This window comes from Myxocyprinus asiaticus, chromosome 5, assembly GCF_019703515.2.
Source record: "Myxocyprinus asiaticus isolate MX2 ecotype Aquarium Trade chromosome 5, UBuf_Myxa_2, whole genome shotgun sequence".
In the NCBI taxonomy this organism is placed as follows: Eukaryota; Metazoa; Chordata; class Actinopteri; order Cypriniformes; family Catostomidae; genus Myxocyprinus; species Myxocyprinus asiaticus.
This window is the reverse complement of record NC_059348.1, coordinates 10,809,213-10,836,190: the sequence shown is the minus strand read 5'-3', so window position 1 is coordinate 10,836,190 and position 26,978 is coordinate 10,809,213. Positions and strand designations below refer to the sequence as shown.

At 38.3% G+C, this 26,978-nt stretch overlaps 1 protein-coding gene across 4 annotated transcripts in view; it reads right to left on the bottom strand.

Moving 5' to 3' along the window:
• The window catches only part of LOC127440738 (gastrula zinc finger protein XlCGF57.1-like), a 38,219-nt gene extending 32,560 nt beyond the window's left edge, over positions 1–5,659 (bottom strand). For 2 of the 4 annotated variants that reach the window (XM_051697544.1, XM_051697545.1), the window contains exon 1: positions 5,467–5,659. Coding sequence is in view for 1 of the 4 variants with exons in the window: in XM_051697543.1 (XP_051553503.1) it covers positions 2,910–3,000 (91 nt within the window). In the remaining 3 variants the exon portion in view is untranslated. Of the gene's footprint in view, positions 1–2,909; positions 3,565–5,466 lie in introns of those variants that run through there. The other 2 variants (XM_051697546.1, XM_051697543.1) reach the window with 2 other exon arrangements.
• Positions 5,660–26,978: the final 21,319 nt, after the last annotated feature.

Genomic DNA, 26,978 nt, shown 5'->3' with positions numbered 1-26,978 from the left:
ACAAAACATGGCAACAAAGAAAAAAATGAAATCACCCCTGTTCAAAATTCTGCATACCCTTAGTTCTTAATACTGTGTATTGCCCCCTTTAGCATCAATGACAGCGTGCAGTCTTTTGTAATAGTTGTCTATGAGGCCCCAAATTGTTGCAGGTGGTATAGCTGCCCATTTGTCTTGGCAAAATGCCGCAAGGTCATGCAAAGTCTTTGGTCGTCTTGCATGAACCGCATGTTTGAGATCTCCCCAGAGTGGCTCGATGATATTAAGGTCAGGAGACTGTGATGGCCACTCCAGAACCTTCACCTTTTTCTGCTGTAATCACTGGAGGGTCAACTTGGCCTTGTGCTTAGGGTCATTGTCGTGCTGGAAAGTCCAAGAGCATCCCATGCGAAGCTTTCGTGTAGAAGAATGCAAACTGTCTACCAGTATTTTCTGATAACATGCTGCATTCATCTTGCCATCAATTTTCACAAGATTCCCCGTGGATTTATACACAGGCACTAATTGCAATTTAAAAAGCCACAGGTGTGGGAAATTAACCTTTAATTGCCATTTAAACCTGTGTGTGTCACCTTGTGTGTCTGTAACAATGCCAAACATTCAAGGGTATGTAAACTTTTGATCAGGGCCATTTGTGCAAAGGTTTGAGCACAACTGTATATATATATATATATATATATATATATATATATATATATATATATATATATATATATATACACACACACACACACACACACACACACACACAGGCAGCCAAACGTTTGGAATAATGAACAGATTTTGTTCTTATGGAAAGAAATTGGTACTTTTATTCACCAAAGTGGCATTTAACTGATCACAATGTGTCAGTCATATACAATATAGTCAGGACATTAATAACGTGAAAAATTACTATTACAATTTGAAAAAAAATATTCAGAACTTTTTAAACTACAGGGTTCTCATCAAAAGTTCTCATCCTCCACATGCAGCAATGACAGCTTTGCAGATCCTTGGATTTCTAGCTGTCAGTTTGTCCAGATACTCAGGTGACATTTCATCCCACGCTTCCTATAGCACTTGCCATAGATGTGGCTGTCTTGTCGGGCACTTCTCACACCTTACAGTTTAGCTGATACCACAAAAGCTCAATGGGTTTAAGATCCATAACACTCTTTTACAATTATCTGTTGTCCAATGTCTGTGTTTCTTTGCCCACTCTAACCTTTTCTTTTTGTTTTTCTGTTTCAAAAGTGAAAACTTTCTTTTTCTTTGCAATTCTTCCCATAAGGCCTGCACCCCTGAGTCTTCTCTTTACTGTTGTACATGAAACTGGTGTTGAGCGGGTAGAATTCAATGAAGCTGTCAGCTGAGGACATGTGAGGCGTCTATTTCTCAAACTAGAGACTCTGATGTACTTATCCTCTTGTTTAGTTGTACATCTGGCCTTCCACATCTCTTTCTGTCCTTGTTAGAGTCAGTTGTCCTTTGTCTTTGAAGACTGAAGTGTACACCTTTGTATGAAATCTTCAGTTTTTTTGACAATTTCAAGCTCTGTATAGCCTTCATTCCTCAAAACAATGATTGACTGATGAGTTTCTAGAGAAAGCGGTTTCTTTTTTGTCATTTTTGACCTAATATTGACCTTAAGACATGCCAGTCTATTGCATACTGTGACAACTCAAAAACAAACACAAAGACAATGTTAAACTTCATTTAACGAACCAAATATCTTTCAACTGTGTTTGATATAATGGCAAGTGATTTTCTTGTACCAAATTAGCAATTTAGCATGATTACTCAAGGATAAGGTGTTGGAGTGATGGCTGCTGGAAATGGGGCCTGTCTAGATTTGATCAAAAATGACTTTTTTTCAAATAGTGATGGTGCTGTTTTTTTAAATCAGTAATGTCCTGACTATACTTTGTGATCAGTTGAATGCCTGAATTAAAGTACCAATTTACTTCCGAAACAGCAAAATCTGTACATTATTACAAACTTTTGGCCGCCAGTGTATATGCAGTTGATATAAAATTCTACACACCCCTGTTAAAACAGCAGGTTTTGTGATGTAAAAAATTAAACAAAGATAAATCATATCAGACTTTTTGCACATTTAATGTAAAAATGACAAACTATGCAATGCCATTGTAAACCAAAGTGACACATTTCAGAAAAAAAATAAATAAAAAAAAAATAAAAAAAATAACAACTGCATAAGTGTGCACACCCTTTTATAATTGGGTATGTGGCTGTGTTCAGAATCAACCAATCATCAAGCTCATGTGAAATAGTACACACCTGTCTTCAACTGAAGTGACTCTGATTAACTCAAATAAATCTCAGCTGTTCTTGTAGTATTTTTCTGACATCTTCTTGGTTGCATGCTACTACAAGAGCCATGGGCCACAAAGAGCTTACAAAGCATCAACAGGATCTCATTGTTGAAAGGTATCCCTCAGGTGAGGGCTACAAAAAAAATTCTAAGGCATTAGATATACCATGGAAGACAGTGAAGACAGTCATCAACAAGTGGAGAAAGTATGGCACAACAGTGACATTATCAAGAACAGGATGTCCCTCCAAAATTGATGAGAAAACTAAGAGAAAACTGGTCAGGGAGGCTGTCAAGAGGCCTACAGCAACATTAAAGGAGCTGCAGCTCTTTCTGGCAAGTACCAGTTGCTCCCAACATGTGACAGCTATCTCCTGTACTCTTCATCTGTCTGGGCTATAAGGCAGGGTGGCAAGACGCAAGCCTTTTTTTTTTTTTTTGTGCCTGGCAAAAACCTATATCCAGTCTCCCAAAACCATGTGGAAAAATGTGTTATGGTCTGATGACACCAAGATTGAACTTTTTGCCCAGAATTGTAAAAGGTATGTTTAGCGGAAAAACAACACAGCACATCACCAAAAAAACACCATACCCACGGTGAAGCATGGTGGTGGCAGCATCATGCTTTGGGGCTGCTTTTCTTCAGCTGGAACTGTGGCTTTAGAGAAGGTGGAGGGAATCATGAATAGCTCCAAGTACCAGTCAATTTTGGCACAGAACCTTCTGGCATCTGCTAGAAAGCTGAAAATGAAGATATCGTTCACCTTTCAGCAAGACAATGATCCAAAGCACACACCCAAATCAACAAAAGAATGACTTCAGCAAAAAAAGATTAATGTTTTGGAATGGCCCAGCCAGAGCCCAGACCTGAATCCTATAGAAAATCTGTGGGGGGACCTGAAGAGGGCCGTACACAGGAGATGCCCTCACAATTTGACAGATCTAGAACATTTTTGCAAAGAAGAGTGGGGAAATATTTCCAAGTCAAGATGTGCCAAGCTAACAGACTCTTATCCAAACAGACTGAGTGCTGTAATAAAATCAAAGTGTGCTTCAACTAAGTATTAGTTCAAGGATGTGCACGCTTATGCAGTTAGGTAATTCTAAGAAAAGATGCTATGCTAAATGTCAAAAACAGCTTTCTTTCACTAAAAACAGCAGTGCTGCCAGTGAAGAATGCAACAACCAATTATGAAAAAAATAAAAGTTTTGCACAGTTACACACGCACAGAGATCAACACTCAGCATACAAAACTCATCAATGGTGACAATCAACAAACTAATTTTCAGATTCATGCTGCAATGCATGCTGGTTGCCATTGTTGAGTAGTGTACTATGCAAACACCCATAATGCATTGTGGCATGAATCTGAAATTGACTTTGTTGATTGTCACCATTGACGAGTTTTGTATGCTGAGTGTTGATGTGTGTGTGTATCATTGACAGCTCATAAATTATCCTTAAGAAACAGTTTCTGGTCACCTTATCACAGCACTGAATTCACCCTTTATTAATATTGTTGAGTACTGTTAAAAAAAACATCCCATAGTATTTCTGAATTTCACAGTATGATATTACTTTTAATGATGATACTTTTGATGAAATCTCACTTAAATATACCAGATAACATCCAGGTAGATTCTCTCTATCATAGTATTTTGTACTTGAACAACACTACACTGTTCTGAAAATAATCAAGGTTCAATTGTCTAACCAAAGAGAACATGAATGAAATGAAACAACAAAATGACATCAGCAACACTAAATAGAGACAAACCTCTATTAATTATCAGTAAAGAACTTTTGCAGACATATAAAATCAAATATCCTCATTCAACAAATTGAAAGACTGGGATGTGAAATTAAAGTTTTCGTTAATTTTAGTGATTTTCTTTTTTTCCTTTTTGGTTGCCAGAAGTGAATACTGTACATTCATATGTACAGCCATCAATCTGTTGATCTACTAAAACCTGTGAAATGTTTTTTTTTTTTTTTTTTTCTCAGATGGAACATGCAAGTCAATGGTCAAATAAATGACTGCAGTTGTGTGTGGAGTTTTCAGACGGTCCCTTACTCACCATAGGCGAATATCGAACCTAAAACTAACTTTACCCCCTTAGTTTAAGCCTGTCTTTACAATGTAGGCATATGCTTCGATAGTCTTATGAATATATGGTTATTTTCGTCATCTCATTTAAAACAAAGACAGCAGGTTTATGTGTGGGGCTGTCAGATAAATCTGGCTATTTGATGAGAGGGATAGTTCAGCTATAATAAACGTGGCGAGTTTTGGAGAATAAATGGTAAAGAATTTAATATTAACTGAGATGACTTCATCTGAACAATTAAACAGAAGAGGACTTTTATTATGTCTCACAGCATTGAGGAAGATGATGATACATGTTGACCAATCAGAAGAAAGGGGCGTTTCAGGTGCACTCAGATGTGCCAATCAAATATTCAAGCCATAATTAGTAAAATCAAATCAAAACACACAGCGTCCCGTGACTATTTGTCCAATTTCCTATTTTTAACTTAAACATTAAATCGAAATTACGAAAAATACGTCTTTTTTTTTTGCGATTTTTAATTCCTAATTGAACATGAAATGCACGAATGCTATACGGGTTGAGATGAAGGGAAACCAAATAATTGTACAGTAGTTGGGGGATTTTTCTGAAGTGGGCAGCTTCACAGCTCAGGACAAAACAGGGACTCGTGAACATTTATTACACAAACAGTCATTAATCATCGAGAAAGCAACACACCATATTAAAAACCAATAGTATGTAAACTTCTGAACAGGAACGTGTGTAAACTCAGCTATTATTTTGTCTTGTGGAATATACAGTATGAGTATATTTGTGTCAAAAAGCTTCTTCAGGGTTGTACTAAATAAAAACAAAATGCTATTTTTATGATCCCTCTTATTTATTTTAAACGATAATACAGCCCTTCCACCCCACAAGTAGTTTCACAATTTAATCGATTACAGAAATACAAGTGAATGGTTCCACTTTAACTTCATTAGTGACTTCTAAGAGATGATCATCATAACTCTGTCGTGCACAACATGAAATATCATCACATGCACTTCACCCGTCTGATACAGGGGGCAAATGAAAATAAAAGAAGGGGTGAAACTCACCAATTTCATTACTTACAGCACCGTGTCTTTTATTTGTTCATATTTCAGTGAAACCTCCTTAAACAGGCAGAATCCAAATGAAAAAACAATGTTTCTTCACTTCTATACACAACTAGATCTCCATATGTAGGACAAGAGAAGAAAACTGATTTTATCCACAAAAGTCTCTCAGCAGACTGAAGAACCAGCCGTGTCGCAGCCCTTATGACGTCACACGACGTGTCGAGATTTATTGACTGCATTCGAAGATGGAGATAATTCACTCTTGCTGCTAAATTTTATATTCACAATAACAGAAATTCCTTAAAAACTGCATAGATTTCCAGAATACCCATTAGAAGTTGAATACTTAATACATATGAGAGCCATTAAAAGCAATAATATATATATTTTTTTTTTACTATTAATTCATCACTCCCTCAGGTAAGGGAGTGAGTAACAACCTAAAGAAAAAGAACCAAAGTTGGAGAGAGAAAGGATGTTCCAATCTCCCGCCCCCAGCACTTCAAATAACAACAACAACAACAAATTATAAATTAGTTTTTTTTATTTTTTTATTAACAAGACAATATATATGAACAATCTTCAGGGGAGGGCAAGGCCAAAACAACAAAATACTCTAACTACCAGGAAGTTACCTAACTAGTCACAGAAATAAAACAAAAACTTCACTAGCTCCCTTTCTAGCCAAAACAGGAGAAAACAAGATTTACAAATAAACGGCAAGCCTCCCCCTACAGTTCCTAATAAATAACTATTTTTTAACTAAAGAAAATATAAGTGAGAACATAGAAAAAAAAAAAAAAATCAAAGCTTACATCAAGGTGTTTTCTGATAGTCTGATACAAAGCAACACAACTGAAGTTAACAGACACAAACAACAATGAAAACACAAGCTCAACATGACTGGAGACAGAACGCATCCTTTTGGAGAAAGAGAGTCAGTGTCTGTCTCTCTTTCTCTTTCTCTCAGTGTAATATGTGGCACTTTTATTCTGGCTTCAACACTCCACAAACAAATCACAGTAGGCACTAGCTAATTGGTGACAGCAGATGGCAATCAAGTACCTGTGAGAGGAAAGTAAAAGGGCACAGAGCAGGAACAAGCAAAACACATGCAAGCACCACAACACTGAAAACAAAAAAACAAAAAAAGACACGCACATATCTGTAATATATAAGATGTAAGAATATGTCTTAGGATGTAACAATACATAATTAATCAAAAAACCTACTGTAGTGAATGAATTAAATTTATTTTGGTTAGCAGTGTCATCCACAAGAGTCAACAAGAAAGGTCTTCAAAATAACAAATAACCCGTTCATTTATCACATTTCCGTTACCTCTCGTGAACACATTATAACAATTTACGTTTTATCTGTCTGTTTTTCATTTAAAAAAGAAATTGCCAAAAACAAGAAAACACCATTTTAATTAATGTTTCTACTGATTGTTTAACATGCACCGTCATCTGTTCTTCCTCAGCCCCGTCTACTAGATTAAGAGTTTACCAGAGTTAAAGTTTGCAAATTGTTTTGCAGATAGATTAGTCTAATAATTTTAATGAAGTATTCATTAAAATTTCTTAACATCTAATTGTTGCATATGTTTATTGCAGTGCTATCGCTCACCAATCAACTAAATAACTGGATAGACGATAAGCACTGAATGCACCAACAGCTCGCTTTTTGTCACCGCAGGATGGTGCCAGGGCATTTTTGTTAAAAAAAAAAAAAGGCAAATGAGCACAATTATGAATTTGGATGCTGTGCATAGACCAAGCTGTGACTAAATAGACATTTTTATCTGTCCATTGTTGTTATTATTTATAATAATTATTATACATCGGATAATTCAATCAATGTTGAAGGCCATTTTTGATGGGACACATGAGTTGCAAGTGTCAAGTTCATTGTCGGTCGCTCTGAGCCGTACACAGCTCTTCACTTACTGCTTATCCAAGGCCCACTTGCTATTCCACTGAATATATGAAATAAAATGCAACAAAACATGCTGAGGCCAATCCGCGCATCTTATCACATGGCTTGTTGAGCGCATTACCGCAGAGACATGTGGAGGTTACACGCTATTCTACGCGGCATCCATGCACAACTCCCCGCACGAACCACCAAAAGTAAGAACAATATTACAGAAACCACAAGGAGGTTTCCCCATGTGACTCTACCCTCCTTAGCAACCGGGCCAATTTTGTTGTTTAGGAGACCTGGCTGGAGTCACTCAGCACGCACTGGATTCAAACTCGCGACTCCAGGGGTGGTAGTCAGCGTCTTTACTCGCTGAGCTACCCAGGCCCTCACTCCATATTTCACTTTAAATAATTAATATAGATTGACATGTCGGGCAAAATCGAGTCCTTTCTGACTGTAGCCATGGCAACGTGCACACCTGAAACTGCGAGCACGCATTCTATAAAAAGCTGCCCTCGGCTCGCTAAGCGCAGTGCTTGAAGTGGAAGAAAAAAATGTGGGGGGAGTGGGAGGTAAAATATACTCTGAAACTGTTTTTGTTCTCAACACAGGTTTATTTAAACATAAGTAAATAATCTTGGGGATTTATAAACTGAACTGGGACCAAACTTTTTTTATCCATATTTATCTTACCTAACACTTTTATTGTAATTAACATGTTAACATGTAAAAACAAAACAGTTAATAATGTGTTTATTTACATAAAAATAGTTTTTAATTACATTTAAAAGAGGAATTAAAATAAAATTTTCAAGATCTGGCTGAAGAACAAACATGAACTCACATCCTCAACTAACAATTGGGTTTTGATTAGCTTTGAAAATGAAAACATACAATGTAGGGTTATTGTTTATGAAATCTGGGGAAGAATATTTAGACCTGCTAAAGTCTGTATCTTTGAAAGTATCAACCCACACAAGAGAACAATGGCAATCTAATGTAACTCTCTTTTTACACAAAATAATGTGTCTGTTTTTCCCTTTTTAAAATGTGTATTATCCTCTCATTAAATGAAGGCAAAATTTGCCTTCCTTGTCCTGCACACATGAATTTGCACACATGACCTAGATCATTGAGCAGATAATAATCATTAGAAATGGTGAACAAACTGATTTGATGATGTTCAGGATTGAGAACTCTGATACACATCTGTATGTAGAACTAAACACTGTAAGGATTTATTCATAGGCAAGTTCAGGCTTTTTACGATCACCTACAGAAAAGAATAGAGAATAAAAAGCAAATTTTTCCCGTGTATTTTCTTTGAAGCTTTGGATTTCATAATTGATTTATCTTTTGTGAAAAAAATGCTGTGCATATGAGCTGACATCACTTATGTAACAACTTTTTAAGTCTGTAGTTTTAACTGCACCCAGCAGCTAAACAATTTGCATAAATACATTTGATTGAACAAATGTACCCAAAAGTTGCTGGTTCATGTTTTGGAAAAGAGTGTAACTGAACTATGCCCAGACAAGCTTAAACACGTGCACTCCTTCGCAACTGGACCACGGATTGCTTGACGGTCCTGTTGTTGCACGTGTTGAGTGTTGTTAAACTCACCACTGAGTTTTGCACAGAGAGGGCTCGTATGTTTACTGCAATTTTAACAAAATTATTTGGAAGGTCAGCTTTAAAGTGATTGGCTGGCATCATCAAATCACTGACTTTCATTAAATTAAGACTTTACATTGTACTGGGAGACTCTGAGAAGTGGTGGTACGCAAGAAAAACTGCCGGTACGCTGTAGAGTAAATTATAGAAGTGCAGGTACTGCGTACCGCCCCACTTCAAGCACTGATTTAGCGCTTTGCCACGTCCCATGCAAAATGAATTTTAGTCTGAAGGAAGTGAAGGAGGAACAATAGATGACACTGCAGTTTGACCAATGAGGAGAAATGGGAGTGTCACATTAGTCTGTGCAAATCAAATAATTAACTTCTTTAATCAACTACTTAATTTATACGCTTGAATAAAAAACGGAAATAGAGCAGAAGTCTTGTTTTTCTGTTTCTTCTATGAAATGAAAAATATAAAAAAAACAAGGTGTTTTCTCAATTTTGCCCATTTCTTTCTAGAGGAAAAACAAGTAAACAATCAGCTTATTGGTTATTCCGTTTAGAAGACAGACAATAAATTATCCGAAGGTACACGGACCAAGAAATCTCTGATTGGACCAAGCCCAGCCATAGTTGTGTTGTGAGAAAAGCACGTCTAAACTAACCAGAAGGTCCAAGTAAATCGATTTTAAAGGTGACACCCACTGTTGTTGAGTGACGTGCTGATAACCATAACTCTGAAAATGTAAAGGCATGAAGCTCATCTGTAAATGTAAAAATAATCCTAAAATAGAAAATGGATACAAAATAGTGCTAAAATGAAACACAAGGGACATTTATTTATTCAAGGTTTGTTCATTCGCCCGTGTGTGTTGCATCATATTCATACACAGAGTAAATAAGTTCCGGCTTCTGTAGCACATGTATGGTGTGGGAGTAGCTGAAGCTGAAAGTTTGTCGTCACAACGAACGAGAAAATTTGACCATGGATCATTCAAAATGGCAAACCTCCAGGGAATCACTTTGTAAAAAAAAAAAAGAAACCCCGAACAGAGCAGAGTCTACAAGCAAAAAGGGAAAGCGTCAGAGTCCGTAATCAAACTCGAATCAACATTGGTTTGGCTTTTCAGATGTGTACGACTCTGAGATCTGAAAGAATTTAAAAGTGACCCCAGAGATGGCTTTTTTCTTACTCAACAGGTAAGATATTTTATTGATGTGGTTTATGTATAGTTGTGTAATCACACACACATCTGTGTGTAGTGAAATACAATAATTATACTGTAATCAGTGCAGAACTTTTCACTTGCTAGCACATGTGTGTATTTTTCTTTATTACAGCAATAGTTTATATAAATAAATCCTTTAGTCCAAGGACATGTGAGTCTTGAAATTATGTTGACCACTGGTTGGTAACAATGATAATAAATTAGTTACTGCCGTGGTCTATTTGGCCAGAATATTCTGCAGTTATAAAAAATTTACAACGTTTGACCTTATCAGACTAGCAATCATTGTGTCTAACGTTAACAAAAGTTGTCTAACATTTGTAACGTCATTTTTTCAAAACATCAATGTTTCCAATATGTCAAAACAACAGCATATGATATGGCACTTATCTGCTCAGATGACATGTTTTCGTATAGCCGTCTTTTCCTTTCTTTCATTATTTATTTGTCCATTCGCTCTGATAAGATGTTCTGTATTCATGTGTACACCGGTGCCTCAAACCACATTCATCCGCGCAGAGGAGCAGAGCCGAAGCACAACTTACATTACCAAAACAATGTTCTTCTGCAAGACAAATGCAGTTTTATTTTTTAACCGCTAGAGGGCCAAAAGTTACATAGAGTAACTTTAATGTTAGATTTAAATATTTATAAAATTATTTATGTTGTATGTATTTCTTTAATTATTTAAGTTTGAGTAATTTGGCCCTACATATTGTGTGTGTGTGTGTGTGTGTGTGTGTGTGTGTGTTTTCTGGATATATATCATTAATAAAGTGTACCTCTTTGCATATAGGGGTGCATGGAAACATGAAAAAATATAGCTGCAAGCAGCAATTATCGGGGCCAAGCGCAGGAATGACAAAAATATTTTGTGAAGATTTTAGGCAAACTGCTCGAAAAGCAATGAACAGAATCACTTGTAATGTAATATACATTGTTCTTGGCATCAGCCAAAAAGTCTTTCAATGACAATAGACTAAAATTATCAAAAGTTAATAGCATTTTTAAAAACATCATTATGATTTGATTACAAAATAAGCCTTTATGCAGCACGATACATCTTATCGTATTTCAATTATTTTATTAGAATACACACTCAGATAGATGTGAACTCTTTTTTTCATTTCATAATAAAATTGATAAAACATTTAAATACAATACAATAAAATAAATGTTTTCATTTAGTTGTCATATGAACAATCAGACATTAAGTATACTGAAGAGCTAGTTTAGCCCATTAACTGGCATCGTCCCATATATGCTTTTTAGCGTTTTTTATAGTTGAAGTCAGAAATTTACATACACTTAGGCTGAAGTCATTAAAACTAATTTTTTAACCACTCCACAGATTTCATATTAGCAAACTATAGTTTTGGCAAGACGTTTAGTACATCTACTTTGTGCATGAAACAAGTCATTTTTCCAACAATTATTTACAGACAGTGGGTCAGAAGTTTATATACACTAAGTTAACTGTGCCTTTAAACCTGCCCTCCTAAATGCACAGGCGCTGATCAGTGTGAATGAATGGGCTCTTTGGATCATTTTATTATTTTATTTAGTGGTGTAAACAAACTATTATATAATTAATGGCAGAAAAATATATGCTTGTTAGAAATGTTAATAATTACTGGCTTCCACTGCTAACAATACTTACACTGTAACCATGCATTATAAATATAATTATTATAATCTGTAATGAATTTTATATAATGTTTGCAATAAAATAGTGTGTCCTCATGTGGTTTGAGTGGTTTCTGAAATTAGTTTTTACTCTTGCACAAATGGAGTTCTGATTTCAACCTGTGGCCACTTTAATAAAATAAAAGTTAAAGTGCATTGCATTTTCAGTTCAATAAACTTAAACTTCTATAATTTATTTTATTTTATTAACTTAACTGGTTTCTCTTGCACAATAGTCTCCCAAGTTCTTGAGTCAATAAATAGGTCTGTAGACCCAGGCATTTAAATCTGAGTATGTCACTCTTGGAACAATGGAGCTTTAATGTCATCTTGTGGCCACATTTGGTACTGCTTCTACAATAATTCTAAGAAATTTGGCGTTTTATAACTTACTTTACTTTACCAAAATTAGGTCTCTAGTCCCAAGCATTCAATAGCAAAGTTGAAAGTGTAATTTTCTGGTAAATGCTATAAAAGGGGAGTGCCAGTTAATGGGATATTATACCGAACATTTGTTATTTTGAAGTCAGAGATGACTGCAAAGAAATGCAGTGCAGTGAGTCAGATGTTCATTTATTAACTGTTCTGGGCTGTGTTTCCCAAAAGCATCGTTAGTGTAAGTTGATCGTAGGTACCATAGGCACCAATGGTCTTTAAGAGCAACTTGGCCTAACAATGCTTTTGGTTAACACAGTCCTGAGTGATTCCATTCATTTAATTGAATGATTTATCAGACTAAATCAACATGCAAGTTTGTGAGTAAGAATGAATTATGGTGATGCTATAGAGTCATTTTTTTAATTTGAGTAAATTTTCGTGAAATGAGTGAAAATTACAACAAGAAAGAAGTGTTTTTTGGTATTATATGGTGGTACATGTTTGTTTTGTTTTTTTGTTTTTTTTTTTTTTCCTGAAAATTAAAAATGGCAGAAAATCAAGTCAGGTGGTAATTGAAACCATGGTATGCTTTTGACTCGGCATTTTGTCTCTAGGACTCAAGTTTCAAAAGTTATTAGCATAAACATGAGTGAAATTTTGAACTGTTGGTGGTGCTAGAGCATTTGAGATAAAGACTCCAAATTTGTTATGGCAGCACTTCAGACTGTCTTCTACCTGTGTGCAAAATTTCATAACTTTCCCGTGAACAGTTCTATGGGCTGCCATAGGAACCATATACAGAATAATAATAATAATAAAAAGAACACTAACAAACACAATAGGTGCTTGGCCCCTAACAATAAGAAAATCGGAACAAATACAAAAGGTTTCCTGCACTTTCAGTGCTTGGACCACTAATAATAAAAAGAAAATCAGAAAAATACAATAGCGTTCCAGCACTTCGTGCTTGGACCCCTAATAAAAAGAACACTAACAAACACAATAGGTGCCTACGCAGCTTCGGTGCTTGGCCCCTAAAAAGAACACTAACAAACACAATAGGTGCCTACGCAGCTTCGGTGCTTGGCCCCTAAAAAGAACACTAACAAACACAATAGGTGCCTACGCAGCTACGGTGCTTGGCCCCTAAAAAGAACACTAAAAAACACAATAGGTGCCTACGCAGGCCCCTAAAAAGAACACTAACAAACACAATAGGTGCCTACACAGCTTCGGTGCCTGGCCCCTAAAAAGAACACTAACAAACACAATAGGTGCCTACGCAGCTTCGGTGCTTGGCCCCTAAAAAGAACACTAACAAACACAATAGGTGCCTACGCAGCTACGGTGCTTGGCCCCTAAAAAGAACACTAACAAACACAATAGGTGCCTATGCAGGCCCCTAAAAAGAACACTAACAAACACAACAGGTGCCTACGCAGCTTCGGTGCTTGGCCCCTAAAAAGAACACTAACAAACACAATAGGTGCCTACGTAGCTCCGGTGCTTGGCCCCTAAAAAGAACACTAACAAACACAATAGGTGCCTATGCAGGCCCCTAAAAAGAACACTAACAAACACAATAGGTGCCTACGCAGATTCGGTGCTTGGCCCCTAAAAAGAACACTAACAAACACAATAGGTGCCTACGCAGGCCCCTAAAAAGAACACTAACAAACACAATAGGTGCCTACGCAGCTTCGGTGCCTGGCCCCTAAAAAGAACACTAACAAACACAATAGGTGCCTACGCAGCTTCGGTGCTTGGCCCCTAAAAAGAACACTAACAAACACAATAGGTGCCTATGCAGCTACGGTGCTTGGCCCCTAAAAAGAACACTAACAAACACAATAGGTGCCTATGCAGCTACGGTGCTTGGCCCCTAAAAAGAACACTAACAAACACAACAGGTGCCTACGCAGCTTCGGTGCTTGGCCCCTAAAAAGAACACTAACAAACACAGCAGGTGCCTACGCAGCTTCGGTGCTTGGCCCCTAAAAAGAACACTAACAAACACAACAGGTGCCTACGCAGCTTCGGTGCTTGGCCCCTAAAAAGAACACTAACAAACACAATAGGTGCCTACGCAGCTTCGGTGCTTGGCCCCTAAAAAGAACACTAACAAACACAACAGGTGCCTTCACAGCTTCGGTGCTTGGCCCCTAAAAAGAACACTAACAAACACAACAGGTGCCTACGTAGCTACGGTGCTTGGCCCCTAAAAAGAACACTAACAAACACAATAGGTGCCTATGCAGACCCCTAAAAAGAACACTAACAAACACAATAGGTGCCTACGCAGCTTCGGTGCTTGGCCCCTAAAAAGAACACTAACAAACACAACAGGTGCCTTCGCAGCTTCGGTGCTTGGCCCCTACAAAGAACACTAACAAACACAATAGGTGCCTACGCAGCTTCGGTGCTTGGCCCCTAAAAAGAACACTAACAAACACAACAGGTGCCTACGCAGCTACGGTGCTTGGCCCCTAAAAAGAACACTAACAAACACAATAGGTGCCTACGCAGCTACGGTGCTTGGCCCCTAAAAAGAACACTAACAAACACAATAGGTGCCTATGCAGCTACGGTGCTTGGCCCCTAAAAAGAACACTAACAAACACAATAGGTGCCCACGCAGGCCCCTAAAAAGAACACTAACAAACACAACAGGTGCCTACGCAGCTTCGGTGCTTGACCCCTAAAAAGAACACTAACAAACACAACAGGTGCCTACGCAGCTTCGGTGCTTGGCCCCTAAAAAGAACACCAACAAACACAACAGGTGCCTACGCAGCTACGGTGCTTGGCCCCTAAAAAGAACACTAACAAACACAATAGGTGCCTATGCAGGCCCCTAAAAAGAACACTAACAAACACAACAGGTGCCTACGCAGCTTCGGTGCTTGGCCCCTAAAAAGAACACTAAAAACACAATAGGTGCCTACGTAGCTACGGTGCTTGGCCCCTAAAAAGAACACTAACAAACACAATAGGTGCCTATGCAGGCCCCTAAAAAGAACACTAACAAACACAATAGGTGCCTACGCAGATTCGGTGCTTGGCCCCTAAAAAGAACACTAACAAACACAATAGGTGCCTACGCAGGCCCCTAAAAAGAACACTAACAAACACAATAGGTGCCTACGCAGCTTCGGTGCCTGGCCCCTAAAAAGAACACTAACAAACACAATAGGTGCCTACGCAGCTTCGGTGCTTGGCCCCTAAAAAGAACACTAACAAACACAATAGGTGCCTACGCAGCTACGGTGCTTGGCCCCTAAAAAGAACACTAACAAACACAATAGGTGCCTATGCAGGCCCCTAAAAAGAACACTAACAAACACATCAGGTGCCTACGCAGCTTCGGTGCTTGGCCCCTAAAAAGAACACTAACAAACACAACGGGTGCCTACACAGCTTCGGTGCTTGGCCCCTAAAAAGAACACTAACAAACACAACAGGTGCCTACGCAGCTACGGTGCTTGGCCCCTAAAAAGAACACCAACAAACACAACAGGTGCCTACGCAGCTACGGTGCTTGGCCCCTAAAAAGAACACTAACAAACACAATAGGTGCCTATGCAGGCCCCTAAAAAGAATACTAACAAACACAACAGGTGCCTACGCAGCTTCGGTGCTTGGCCCCTAAAAAGAACACTAACAAACACAGCAGGTGCCTACGCAGCTTCGGTGCTTGGCCCCTAAAAAGAACACTAACAAACACAACAGGTGCCTACGCAGCTTCGGTGCTTGGCCCCTAAAAAGAACACTAACAAACACAATAGGTGCCTACGCAGCTTCGGTGCTTGGCCCCTAAAAAGAACACTAACAAACACAACAGGTGCCTTCACAGCTTCGGTGCTTGGCCCCTAAAAAGAACACTAACAAACACAACAGGTGCCTACGTAGCTACGGTGCTTGGCCCCTAAAAAGAACACTAACAAACACAATAGGTGCCTATGCAGGCCCCTAAAAAGAACACTAACAAACACAATAGGTGCCTACGCAGCTTCGGTGCTTGGCCCCTAAAAAGAACACTAACAAACACAACAGGTGCCTTCGCAGCTTCGGTGCTTGGCCCCTAAAAAGAACACTAACAAACACAATAGGTGCCTACGTAGCTATGGTGCTTGGCCCCTAAAAAGAACACTAACAAACACAATAGGTGCCTATGCAGGCCCCTAAAAAGAACACTAACAAACACAATAGGTGCCTACGCAGCTTCGGTGCTTGGCCTCTAAAAAGAACACTAACAAACACAACAGGTGCCTTCGCAGCTTCGGTGCTTGGCCCCTACAAAGAACACTAACAAACACAATAGGTGCCTACGCAGCTTCGGTGCTTGGCCCCTAAAAAGAACACTAACAAACACAACAGGTGCCTACGCAGCTTCGGTGCTTGGCCCCTAAAAAGAACACTAACAAACACAACAGGTGCCTACGCAGCTACGGTGCTTGGCCCCTAAAAAGAACACTAACAAACACAATAGGTGCCTACGCAGCTACGGTGCTTGGCCCCTAAAAAGAACACTAACAAACACAATAGGTGCCTATGCAGCTACGGTGCTTGGCCCCTAAAAAGAACACTAACAAACACAATAGGTGCCCACGCAGGCCCCTAAAAAGAACACTAACAAACACAACAGGTGCCTACGCAGCTTCGGTGTTTGACCCCTAAAAAGAACACTAACAAACACAACAGGTGCCTACGCAGCTTCGGTGCTTGGCCCCTAAAAAGAACACTAACAAACACAACAGGTGCCTACGCAGCTATGGTGCTTGGCCCCTAAAAAGAACACTAACAAACACAATAGGTGCCTATGCAGGCCCCTAAAAAGAACACTAACAAACACAACAGGTGCCTACGCAGCTTCGGTGCTTGGCCCCTAAAAAGAACACTAACAAACACAACAGGTGCCTTCGCAGCTTCGGTGCTTGGCCCCTACAAAGAACACTAACAAACACAATAGGTGCCTACGCAGCTTCGGTGCTTGGCCCCTAAAAAGAACACTAACAAACACAACAGGTGCCTACGCAGCTTCGGTGCTTGGCCCCTAAAAAGAACACTAACAAACACAACAGGTGCCTACGCAGCTACGGTGCTTGGCCCCTAAAAAGAACACTAACAAACACAATAGGTGCCTACGCAGCTACGGTGCTTGGCCCCTAAAAAGAACACTAACAAACACAATAGGTGCCTATGCAGCTACGGTGCTTGGCCCCTAAAAAGAACACTAACAAACACAATAGGTGCCCACGCAGGCCCCTAAAAAGAACACTAACAAACACAACAGGTGCCTACGCAGCTTCGGTGTTTGACCCCTAAAAAGAACACTAACAAACACAACAGGTGCCTACGCAGCTTCGGTGTTTGACCCCTAAAAAGAACACTAACAAACACAACAGGTGCCTACGCAGCTTCGGTGCTTGGCCCCTAAAAAGAACACTAACAAACACAACAGGTGCCTACGCAGCTATGGTGCTTGGCCCCTAAAAAGAACACTAACAAACACAATAGGTGCCTATGCAGGCCCCTAAAAAGAACACTAACAAACACAACAGGTGCCTACGCAGCTTCGGTGCTTGGCCCCTAAAAAGAACACTAACAAACACAACAGGTGCCTACGCAGCTATGGTGCTTGGCCCCTAAAAAGAACACTAACAAACACAATAGGTGCCTATGCAGGCCCCTAAAAAGAACACTAACAAACACAACAGGTGCCTACGCAGCTTCGGTGCTTGGCCCCTAAAAAGAACACTAACAAACACAACAGGTGCCTACGCAGCTTCGGTGCTTGGCCCCTAAAAAGAACACTAACAAACACAACAGGTGCCTACGCAGCTACGGTGCTTGGCCCCTAAAAAGAACACTAACAAACACAACAGGTGCCTTCGCAGCTTCGGTGCTTGGTTCATTTACACGCCAATGGCATTTTAGGGCCTGAAAACGCAAACTTTTGAAAACGGGTTTCAAAGTGCAAGTTTTTGAAAACAATGCCATTATCGTCTCCGTGTAAACATACAAAAATGCGAATTTGTGAAAACGATGACGTCATGCGCATGCGTATTACGTGTTCAGTCTATAGGCATGTGCGCGAGTACTTCGAAACAACACGTGAGACATTCAAAAATACAATGGCGGACTACAGGACTGTGTTTGTGCTGCTCAAGATTTTAAGTTTATTGACGCTTCTCCAGCAAATTGTAGATTTATTGCATCACTATTACGACCAGCGATCGCTATCTTCATTGTTTGTATTCACCGCTCTGTGGAAGAATGCTTATGTGTGCAGGTGCGTAGTGTTTCTTTACAAAGTGACATTGCCAACTACTGGCCTGGCATGCATAATACAGCATTTTTAGTCGTTTTCACGGATCCGTGTAAACGGGGATCGTTTTGACAATGTTGTCGTCTGTACGCGAAACTTTTCAAAAACGCAAAGGAAAAACGTTTCCATTTTTAGTACATCGTTGTCGTGTAAACGTACCCTAAAGAAACAATTAAAAAAACATTGGCCTGTCTTAAATCGTGTTCCCATTTGTTAAGCCAAGTCATTTTTATTTGTACAGCACTTTTCACAACACACATAATTTCAAAGCAGCTTTACAGAGAAAAAAAAAAAAAAAAAAAAAAGCAGCTTTATAGAAATTTGCTCTAATCTTTTTTCCTGATCCTTTGTAAATTGCAGATCCAGAGATATTACCAGAGGTGGGTAGAGTAGCCAAAAACTTTACTCAAGTAGAAGTAAAAGTACTAACATAAATAATTACTTGAGTAAGAGTAAGAAAGTATCCAATTAAAAGAGTACTCAAGTTGTAACTCGTTACTTTCACAAATGACATAATAGATGTTAACTCCCCTATATTCCATTACATAATACACATTTATCATGTATTACAGAATTATTATTATTATTAATGGAAATTCTGTCATGATTCACCATCATGTTGTTCCAAACCCATATGACTTTCTTCCATGCAACACAATAAGTAGATATTAGACAGAATGTTTGCCTGAGTCACAATTTACTTTCAGTGAATGTTTTTGTTTTTTTCTCTCCATATTTTGAAAGTGAATGGTGACTGAGACTGTCAGTCTCTAACATTCTGTCTAACATCTTTTGGGTTACACAGAACACAGGTCGTCACACGGGTTTGGAACAACAGGAGGGTAGAGAATTGATGAATATTAAATTAGAATATTAAATTATGGCTGAGCCATCACTTTAATGGAATAGTTCAAAAATGAAAGTTCTTTCATGATTTACTCATCCTCATGCAGGGGCGGCGTTTGCGTATGGCAGAGTATGGCAGTTGCCATAACCTAGCATGCAGACAAAGCCGAGAAAGTATATGCCTCATTAAGATGCAGTTTGCTCATCAATTCAGTCTGTCAGCCTTGTTTCCGCAAAGCATTATAAGCCCAATTATATCATAGAAACGACCTTCTGAATCACCTTAGAATTATGGGCTGTTTTCCAAAAGCATCTAGTGTTCTGGAGTTAAGACGTCTGACTTATGCAGACACCTGCAGGACAATCGAGAAACTACACCTCACACAATTTAATGCAGTTAATGACTTACACTTTATGCACTATGCATTTTTTATCTAATATATAATAATATATAGTTTAAAATTATGGCATACAATAGATAAATTAAAGAAAGAAAAAAGAATGCTTGCTAAAATAATGAAATAGCATAAATCAATAAATTACTGACACATATTTGTGTGTAGGACAAAAGTGGCCACATGATAGAATTACAAATTAAATTCAGAAGGAATTGAGATGTTTTATATCAAATATAAATGTTTTTTATGATGTTTTATATTGCCAACATGGTAAACATATTTGTGTAAACGAAACACTGAAAACATACTTATGATGAACAAAGCATTGATTGTGTAAAAATAATAGATCGTACTGTACTGATCATACAGTAATAAAAACAAAAATATGTTTAGTTAATTAATTTAAACCTTTCCCAGCTTGGTAAATTACATGTCAAATTTATAAAGTTATGCGCCAAGTCATGTGTTGGTTATCCAAGGATTTTTTGCCATACCCTAGGTTTTTGGTGCCCTTATGCCATCACAGATGCGTATGACTTCCTTTCTTCTGCAGAACACAAATTAAGATTTTTAGAAGAATATTTCAGCTCTGTAGGTCAGTACAATGCAAGTGAATGGGAGCCAAAATGTTGATGCTACAAAAAGCACATAAAGGAATAATAAAAGTAATCCATACGACTCCAGTAGTTAAATCCATATCTTCAGAAGTGATATGATAGGTGTGGGTGAGAAACAGATCAATGTCATTTTTTGCTTGAAATCCTTTTCCCTGCCCAATCGGAAGTGATATGCATAGAAGAATGTGAATCACCAAAAACACAAGAAGAATGTGAAAGTGATCTGTTTCTCATCCACACCTATCACATAGCTTCTGAAGACATTGATTTAACCACTGGAGTCTTATGAATTACTTTTATGCTGACTTATGTGATTGTTTTGAGCTTTAAAATGTTAGCACCTGTTCACATCCATTGTATGGACCAAAAGAGCTGAGAAAAATCTTCAGTTGAGTTCAGCAGATGAAAAAGTCATACACATCTGGGGTGGCATAAGGGTGAGTAAATAATGAAAGAATTTTCATTTTTGGGTGAACTATCCCTTTAAGGGCTCTTGTCAGATATGGATGAATTTGTCAATAAGAAGAGAGGTTTGGAAACACTTCTAGAAATTATTACGGTGAAACATGAACAATGTCCCACAGGAACATTATATATAATGCTGAAATATAAACGCAGCCTGCGTATTAGGGCACCAACCCTGGTCGTGGAACACTCTCTTTGGCGTTATTTTATTCCCCCACCCATATTCTGGCAAGTCCTGCCTCCTGTGTTCGGATTGGCTACTAAGAGCTACTTACAAGCGGTCTGCGATTGGCCAGTTGACAAGTCCATAGTTCATATCGCCTTAGTAACCATAGTAATCAGAGGGACATAATATCGTATAAGTTGCAGAAAAACAAACAGCCACTAAGTTCGAAGTTCAGTGCGAATTTTTAATGGTTAACTTTAGGCTAGACAAAACTATAACATGCATTTAAATAAGCTGTTTAAAGCTTTGTCGATTAATATTATAATGGGGATAATGTAATATTGCAGCTTTCAGTGTATGAATGCGTGTGTTTTTACTCTTTTCTGTCCTATACAACTGATAGACCTATTTACTATACAGTATATTCTATACAGCTAAATATACAATGTAATGACTTCCCAATAAAGCCAGAGGTGGCTTGGTGACAAGAGTGAGTCCATGAATTCAGTGTGTTGACTTAAAACAGTGTCTTTTTTTTTTTTTTTTTGTATTTAAAATGAATAAACATACCATCTCAAGTTGTTTTCCTGTATTCCCTAAGCTGTACCACACGTTAGACAGGATATTTACAGTAGATACTAAACATGTAGAAACCTGTGTGCTTTCCTGATTACCAGCCACCTGTCTTCCCTAACCCTGGTGCTCAATTTATCTCTGATTACCCGAAATTATGCCACCCAGTGGACAACAAAAACATTACACAATCCACAATATTCCTGAGTCCCATGATGCTTTGCAGGCGATGTGGGTGGAACTTCCGGTTAAGCATAAATAGTCGTTATGTTATGTACCAAAGCTGTCACATACTGTTCTGTTTTCCCCTATCTTCTAGAGACACTTTTTGAATTTGAATTCACTTTCTGCACTACATTTCCCAAGAAGCCCAGTCATCATCCCTACCTGCCATTGTGTTCAGCTGTTTTGTGTTTACCTTCATTTGTGCCCCTATTTATACTTTCATGTTTAGTTATTCCTTGTCTAGTCTTGTCCATAATGGCATTGAGCTAAGTTATTATTTTGTTTATCAAGCCTTGTGCTATTTCTGTTTGTAGATTGTTTTCTTCATCATTAAAAACTGCTATTGGGTTCACTAACATCTCTCTCTCTCTCTCTTTGTTCATGCTGACAAACGCAGCATTAAAAATGACAGAAATTTGAGAAGAAATGATCACAGAATTATAGCGAGGCGATATTGTTCTTCCTTACCTATCTGTTAATGATTATGGGTTTCAGGATGATGGCCAAATGTTGAAATTTTTTGTTATTTGGTCGAGTCTTTATCCATCGATGGAAGAACCTGAGCAGATTAACCTGAAAATCTATGTTAGTTGGACATGTTTTGAGAACTGTAGATAATTATGGTTATTTTAAAGCATATATTGAGTCTAGTCAGAACCTGAAGAGTTTGTTGTACAGAGATTATATACTTACTGCAGATACAGGGGAGGTCTAGACAGCAGGATGCTCATGTATTACAGGACTCAGGTGATGATACAGTCATGCTGCCATTTTTCAGATAAAATACAATTATTTTGTGGGAGATGACTGTGTAGTAAGCTCAATCTAGCTTTATAATTGTTAGTTTACATACATAATCTCTGTATCTAAATGCTATAACCTACATGTAATGTTTTAGTGTTAACTGAACAACTAATCCTGTTGATAGATTAAATTTTATACTCTTGTGTAGAAAATAACAATATATTAGCAGCCACACAATAAACTGTACCACACAAAAATAACTACATGCAGTACAATTAAACATATTTATTTGGACATACATTATAAACATTGTACACAATAGTTCAATGTTCTCTGTAAAGCAACTATAAAACAGTATGTATTATTAAAAGCATTGTACAAATAAATTTAATTGATACTGAATTAATGTCCACACTGTTTTCCAAATCACCATTTCAAGGGAAGACATGCACATTCTGCAAAGACACTCAAAAAAAAAAGTGAATTTCAGGCAGGAAAAATGCAGGGCAGAGGAAAATCAGAATACAGTTAATTTCAAACGTGATAAAACATCTCACTACTGTACACATCTCATCTAATAATAATGGTCTTCCACTGTAGAATTTGTCCATTTAGCATCACAGCATGAAAACAGTTTAAAACATCGTCACTACTCACAGACAGTTCAGGAAAAACACAGTTCCTTTTTATACTCAGTAATAATGCCATTTCAAAACAACAAAAAAAGATGCTAAATAGAAATGAACAAACTCTCAAAATGTCTAATGAACTTTCAGCACATGTACTGTTAGCACAATAATGCTACCGTAACGGTGGATAATATAAGTAATCCCCGCTGTTGACTTCTTGCCAATAAAGTGAAAAGAGCACACAGACAAATTATTTCAAAGATTTTAAATCAGATGTTCATAAGTCAATCCTTCTGTAGGCAGCCGATGGAAGCAGCAGCATCTGGAACTGGAGCACTGTGCTTTGCGAGTGATTTCTGATCATAATATTGCTGTTTTAGACAAAACTTTAGTTTCGCTTGATTATTAGGATAACTATTAACTGCACACATTGTCCGGGAAACTTAAGACATCTTACAACATATAAAGCTACACTATGTAACTTTTTTATGTTAAAAAATAATAAAATATTATTAATGAGAGAGTGCAACAAAAATCCATCTTCCAAAACATGTATTTACTTTACCCAAATACACTTTGATAAACCTATAATAATTATATTATATTCTAAATATTTCAGAGCTGTCGGCATGGATTTCACGGGAAATTGCATACATACATCATTCGCCTGTGCGTGTCGCGTCATATCCGTACACAGAGAAAATAAGTTCCGGCTTCTATAGCACACGTGTCACAACGAATGAGAAAAATTTACCATGGATCATTCAAAACGGCAAACCTCCAGGGAATCTCTTTGTAAAAACAAAGAAACCCCGAACAGAGCAGAGTCTACAAGCAAAAAGGGAAAGCGTCAGAGTCCGTAATCAAACCCGAATCAATATCGGTTTGGCTTTTCAGATGTGTACGACTCTGAGATCTGAAAGAATTTAAAAGTGACCCCAGAGATGGCTTTTTTCTTACTCAACAGGTAAGATATTTTATTGATGTGGTTTATGTATAGTTGTGTAATCACACACACATCTGTGTGTAGTGAAATACAATAATTATACTGTAATCAGTGCAGAACTTTTCACTTGCTAGCACACGTGTGTATTTTTCTTTATTACAGCAATAGTTTATATAAATAAATCCTTTAGTCCAAGGACATGTGAGTCTTGAAATGATGTTGACCACTGGTTGGTAACAATGACAATCTATAAATTAGTTACTGCCGTAGTCTATTTGGCCAGAATATCCTGCGGTTATAAAAACTTTACAACATTTGACCTTATCAGACTAGCAATCATTGTGTCTTATGTTAACAAACATTGTCTAACTTTTGTAACGTCATTTTTTCAAAACATCAATGTTTCCAATATGTCAAAACAACAGCATATGATATGGCACTTATCTGCTCAGATGACATGTTTTCGGACAGCCGTCTTTTCCGTTCTTTCATTATTTATTTGTCCATTCGCTCTGATAAGATGTTCTGTATTCATGTGTACACCGGTGCCTCAAACCACATTCATTCGCGCAGAGGAGCAGAGCCGAACCACTACCAAAACAATGTCCTTCCGCAAGACACATGCAGTTTTATTTTTTAACTAGAGGGCCAAAAGTTACATAGTGTAGCTTTAAAAAGCAAAAATCTAACTGCATGACATGCAAGCAAGCAGTGACCAGCTACACACAAAATGCCAACCAATCGCACTTCCGCTAGCCAACCTGAAATTCCACCCTCCTTGCAAAATACAGTGGACTTGCTGAAAATATTGTGGATAGGGAAGGAATAATTGATGACAGACCGTTGAATTGTTGAAAAATAATGCACACCGCTTTGCGTCGTGACCACATTACCACCTCGGGTGTGCATTATTTTTCAACAATTCAACGGTCAATTATTCTGCTTATACCACACCTCAAGACATCGTTCAGGGTTTTATCTCAAGACATTTTCTGGTTTTCATCCCTAAAACACTCTTATGAGTGGAACTAATTTCTTCTGCCACAGATTATTAGTCTTTAATACAGCTGAAGCCTTCGTTGCTAATTCGAAAACGTCATGTTAGAACTAGCAACGGAGGATTGCGCTGCTTTACTCGAGGGCTTACTGGAGTAATAAGGTAGTGCGTTTGTGCATGTGTGTGTATGTTTGTATTTGAGGGATTGAAAGAGAGAAACTCAGAAAATTAGAGAGATCGCTTATGGGATTACTTTTTATGTTACAGCTCTCGTCATAAGTAACATCGCTTCAAAATCACCAAGATGTATGTCGCCATATTCCCGTTATAATTAAACAATATCACACGAACAAGAGTGCGATATGGCCCTACATCAGCACTGCTGTGATTCGGCCTCAGGCAGTGCCGTAGGTGATCACAGCAGTGCTGATTTAGGGCCATATAGCACGACTGCGAGTGTGATATTGCTTATATGCAACAGTTCAATGAACAAGTAAATGTAAAAAAATTAGGAAAAACTGAGTACAGTCATAAAAAACGCATTTGTGCATGGAACTACTTTCTTATGCGATGGATCAGAATCTGCCGTTGCTAGTTTAAACCAAATGATGCGTCCAAGCTTTCGTTAGCAATTCAAAAATGTCACTTTAGAACTAGTATCACGGCTTGGGCTGTTTCTAACAAGTTATTGGAGAAACAAGAATGTGTGTGTGAGTTCTATGTGTCAGCTTTCTCAGTGGAAAAATAGCCTTTCAAGCGGGGGTATTGCTCCCTATTTTGCGGTAGCTGGTGCGCTGGTTTTTTTAATTAATCAGTCTGTTGTGTCTCTCAGCTGTGATGAGCCTTAATGCTGAAGTTGTTAGTTTAAAGCCATTTAAAACTATTTCCAGATTTAGTAGTGTAGTAGTAATACGAGCGATCACGTAGTGCTGTTGTATGTCAACACTGACTGATGCTGACTCACTTCACGTCATCTAACTAGCTTATATTGCACTATATTATATATTGTTTGGATTAAAGTTTGTTGAATGTGCATCCGGCTCCAGCTTCCTCCTTTCCCTACCGAACAGATGTCCTTCACACTGGTGCTCTTCCTCCTTTCCCGGGTTTTGGCACCAGTGTGAAGGACATCTGTTCGGTTGGGAAAGCAGGAAGCTGGAGCCTGATCCACATTCAACAAACTTTAATCAAACACCACATCAAACTGAAAACACAGCAACATAAACTCAAACAGCTTCAAGATGTCTCTCTCGGCGTCTCTCTCCCGACTGCAACTCTGCTCCCGGCTTTATCCCCCACTTACTCACTCCGTCATCACTCACAGCTGGGCGAGATCATTCGCCCCAGGTGCAGACCTCGGCATCACTCCGCCCCACCTGGCCTGCCACAAAGACTTTCTTTCTTAACTCCCTACTTTCCTTTGTCAAGTTTTCCGAGCTATTCACTTTAATGAAAGACCTACGAAACATCTCTGCTTTGTCCTCATCACTTACTGTAATTTTCTCGTCCATATTTAACACTGGGTATTCATACTCTCTCCTAATTCCACTCATTTTTTTAATCATACCCTACACTTCTTCTACCGGTGTACTTTTCCATATACTGCTACAAAAAAAATCTCCAGTATGCTCTTTTTGCCTCTCTGATTGGCCTTAATTTGCCTACATAGTATCAGATATTGAAAGTTGTGTATTTTCTTCACTCTTTTAAAAGCTTTCCTCTTCATTTTAACAGCTT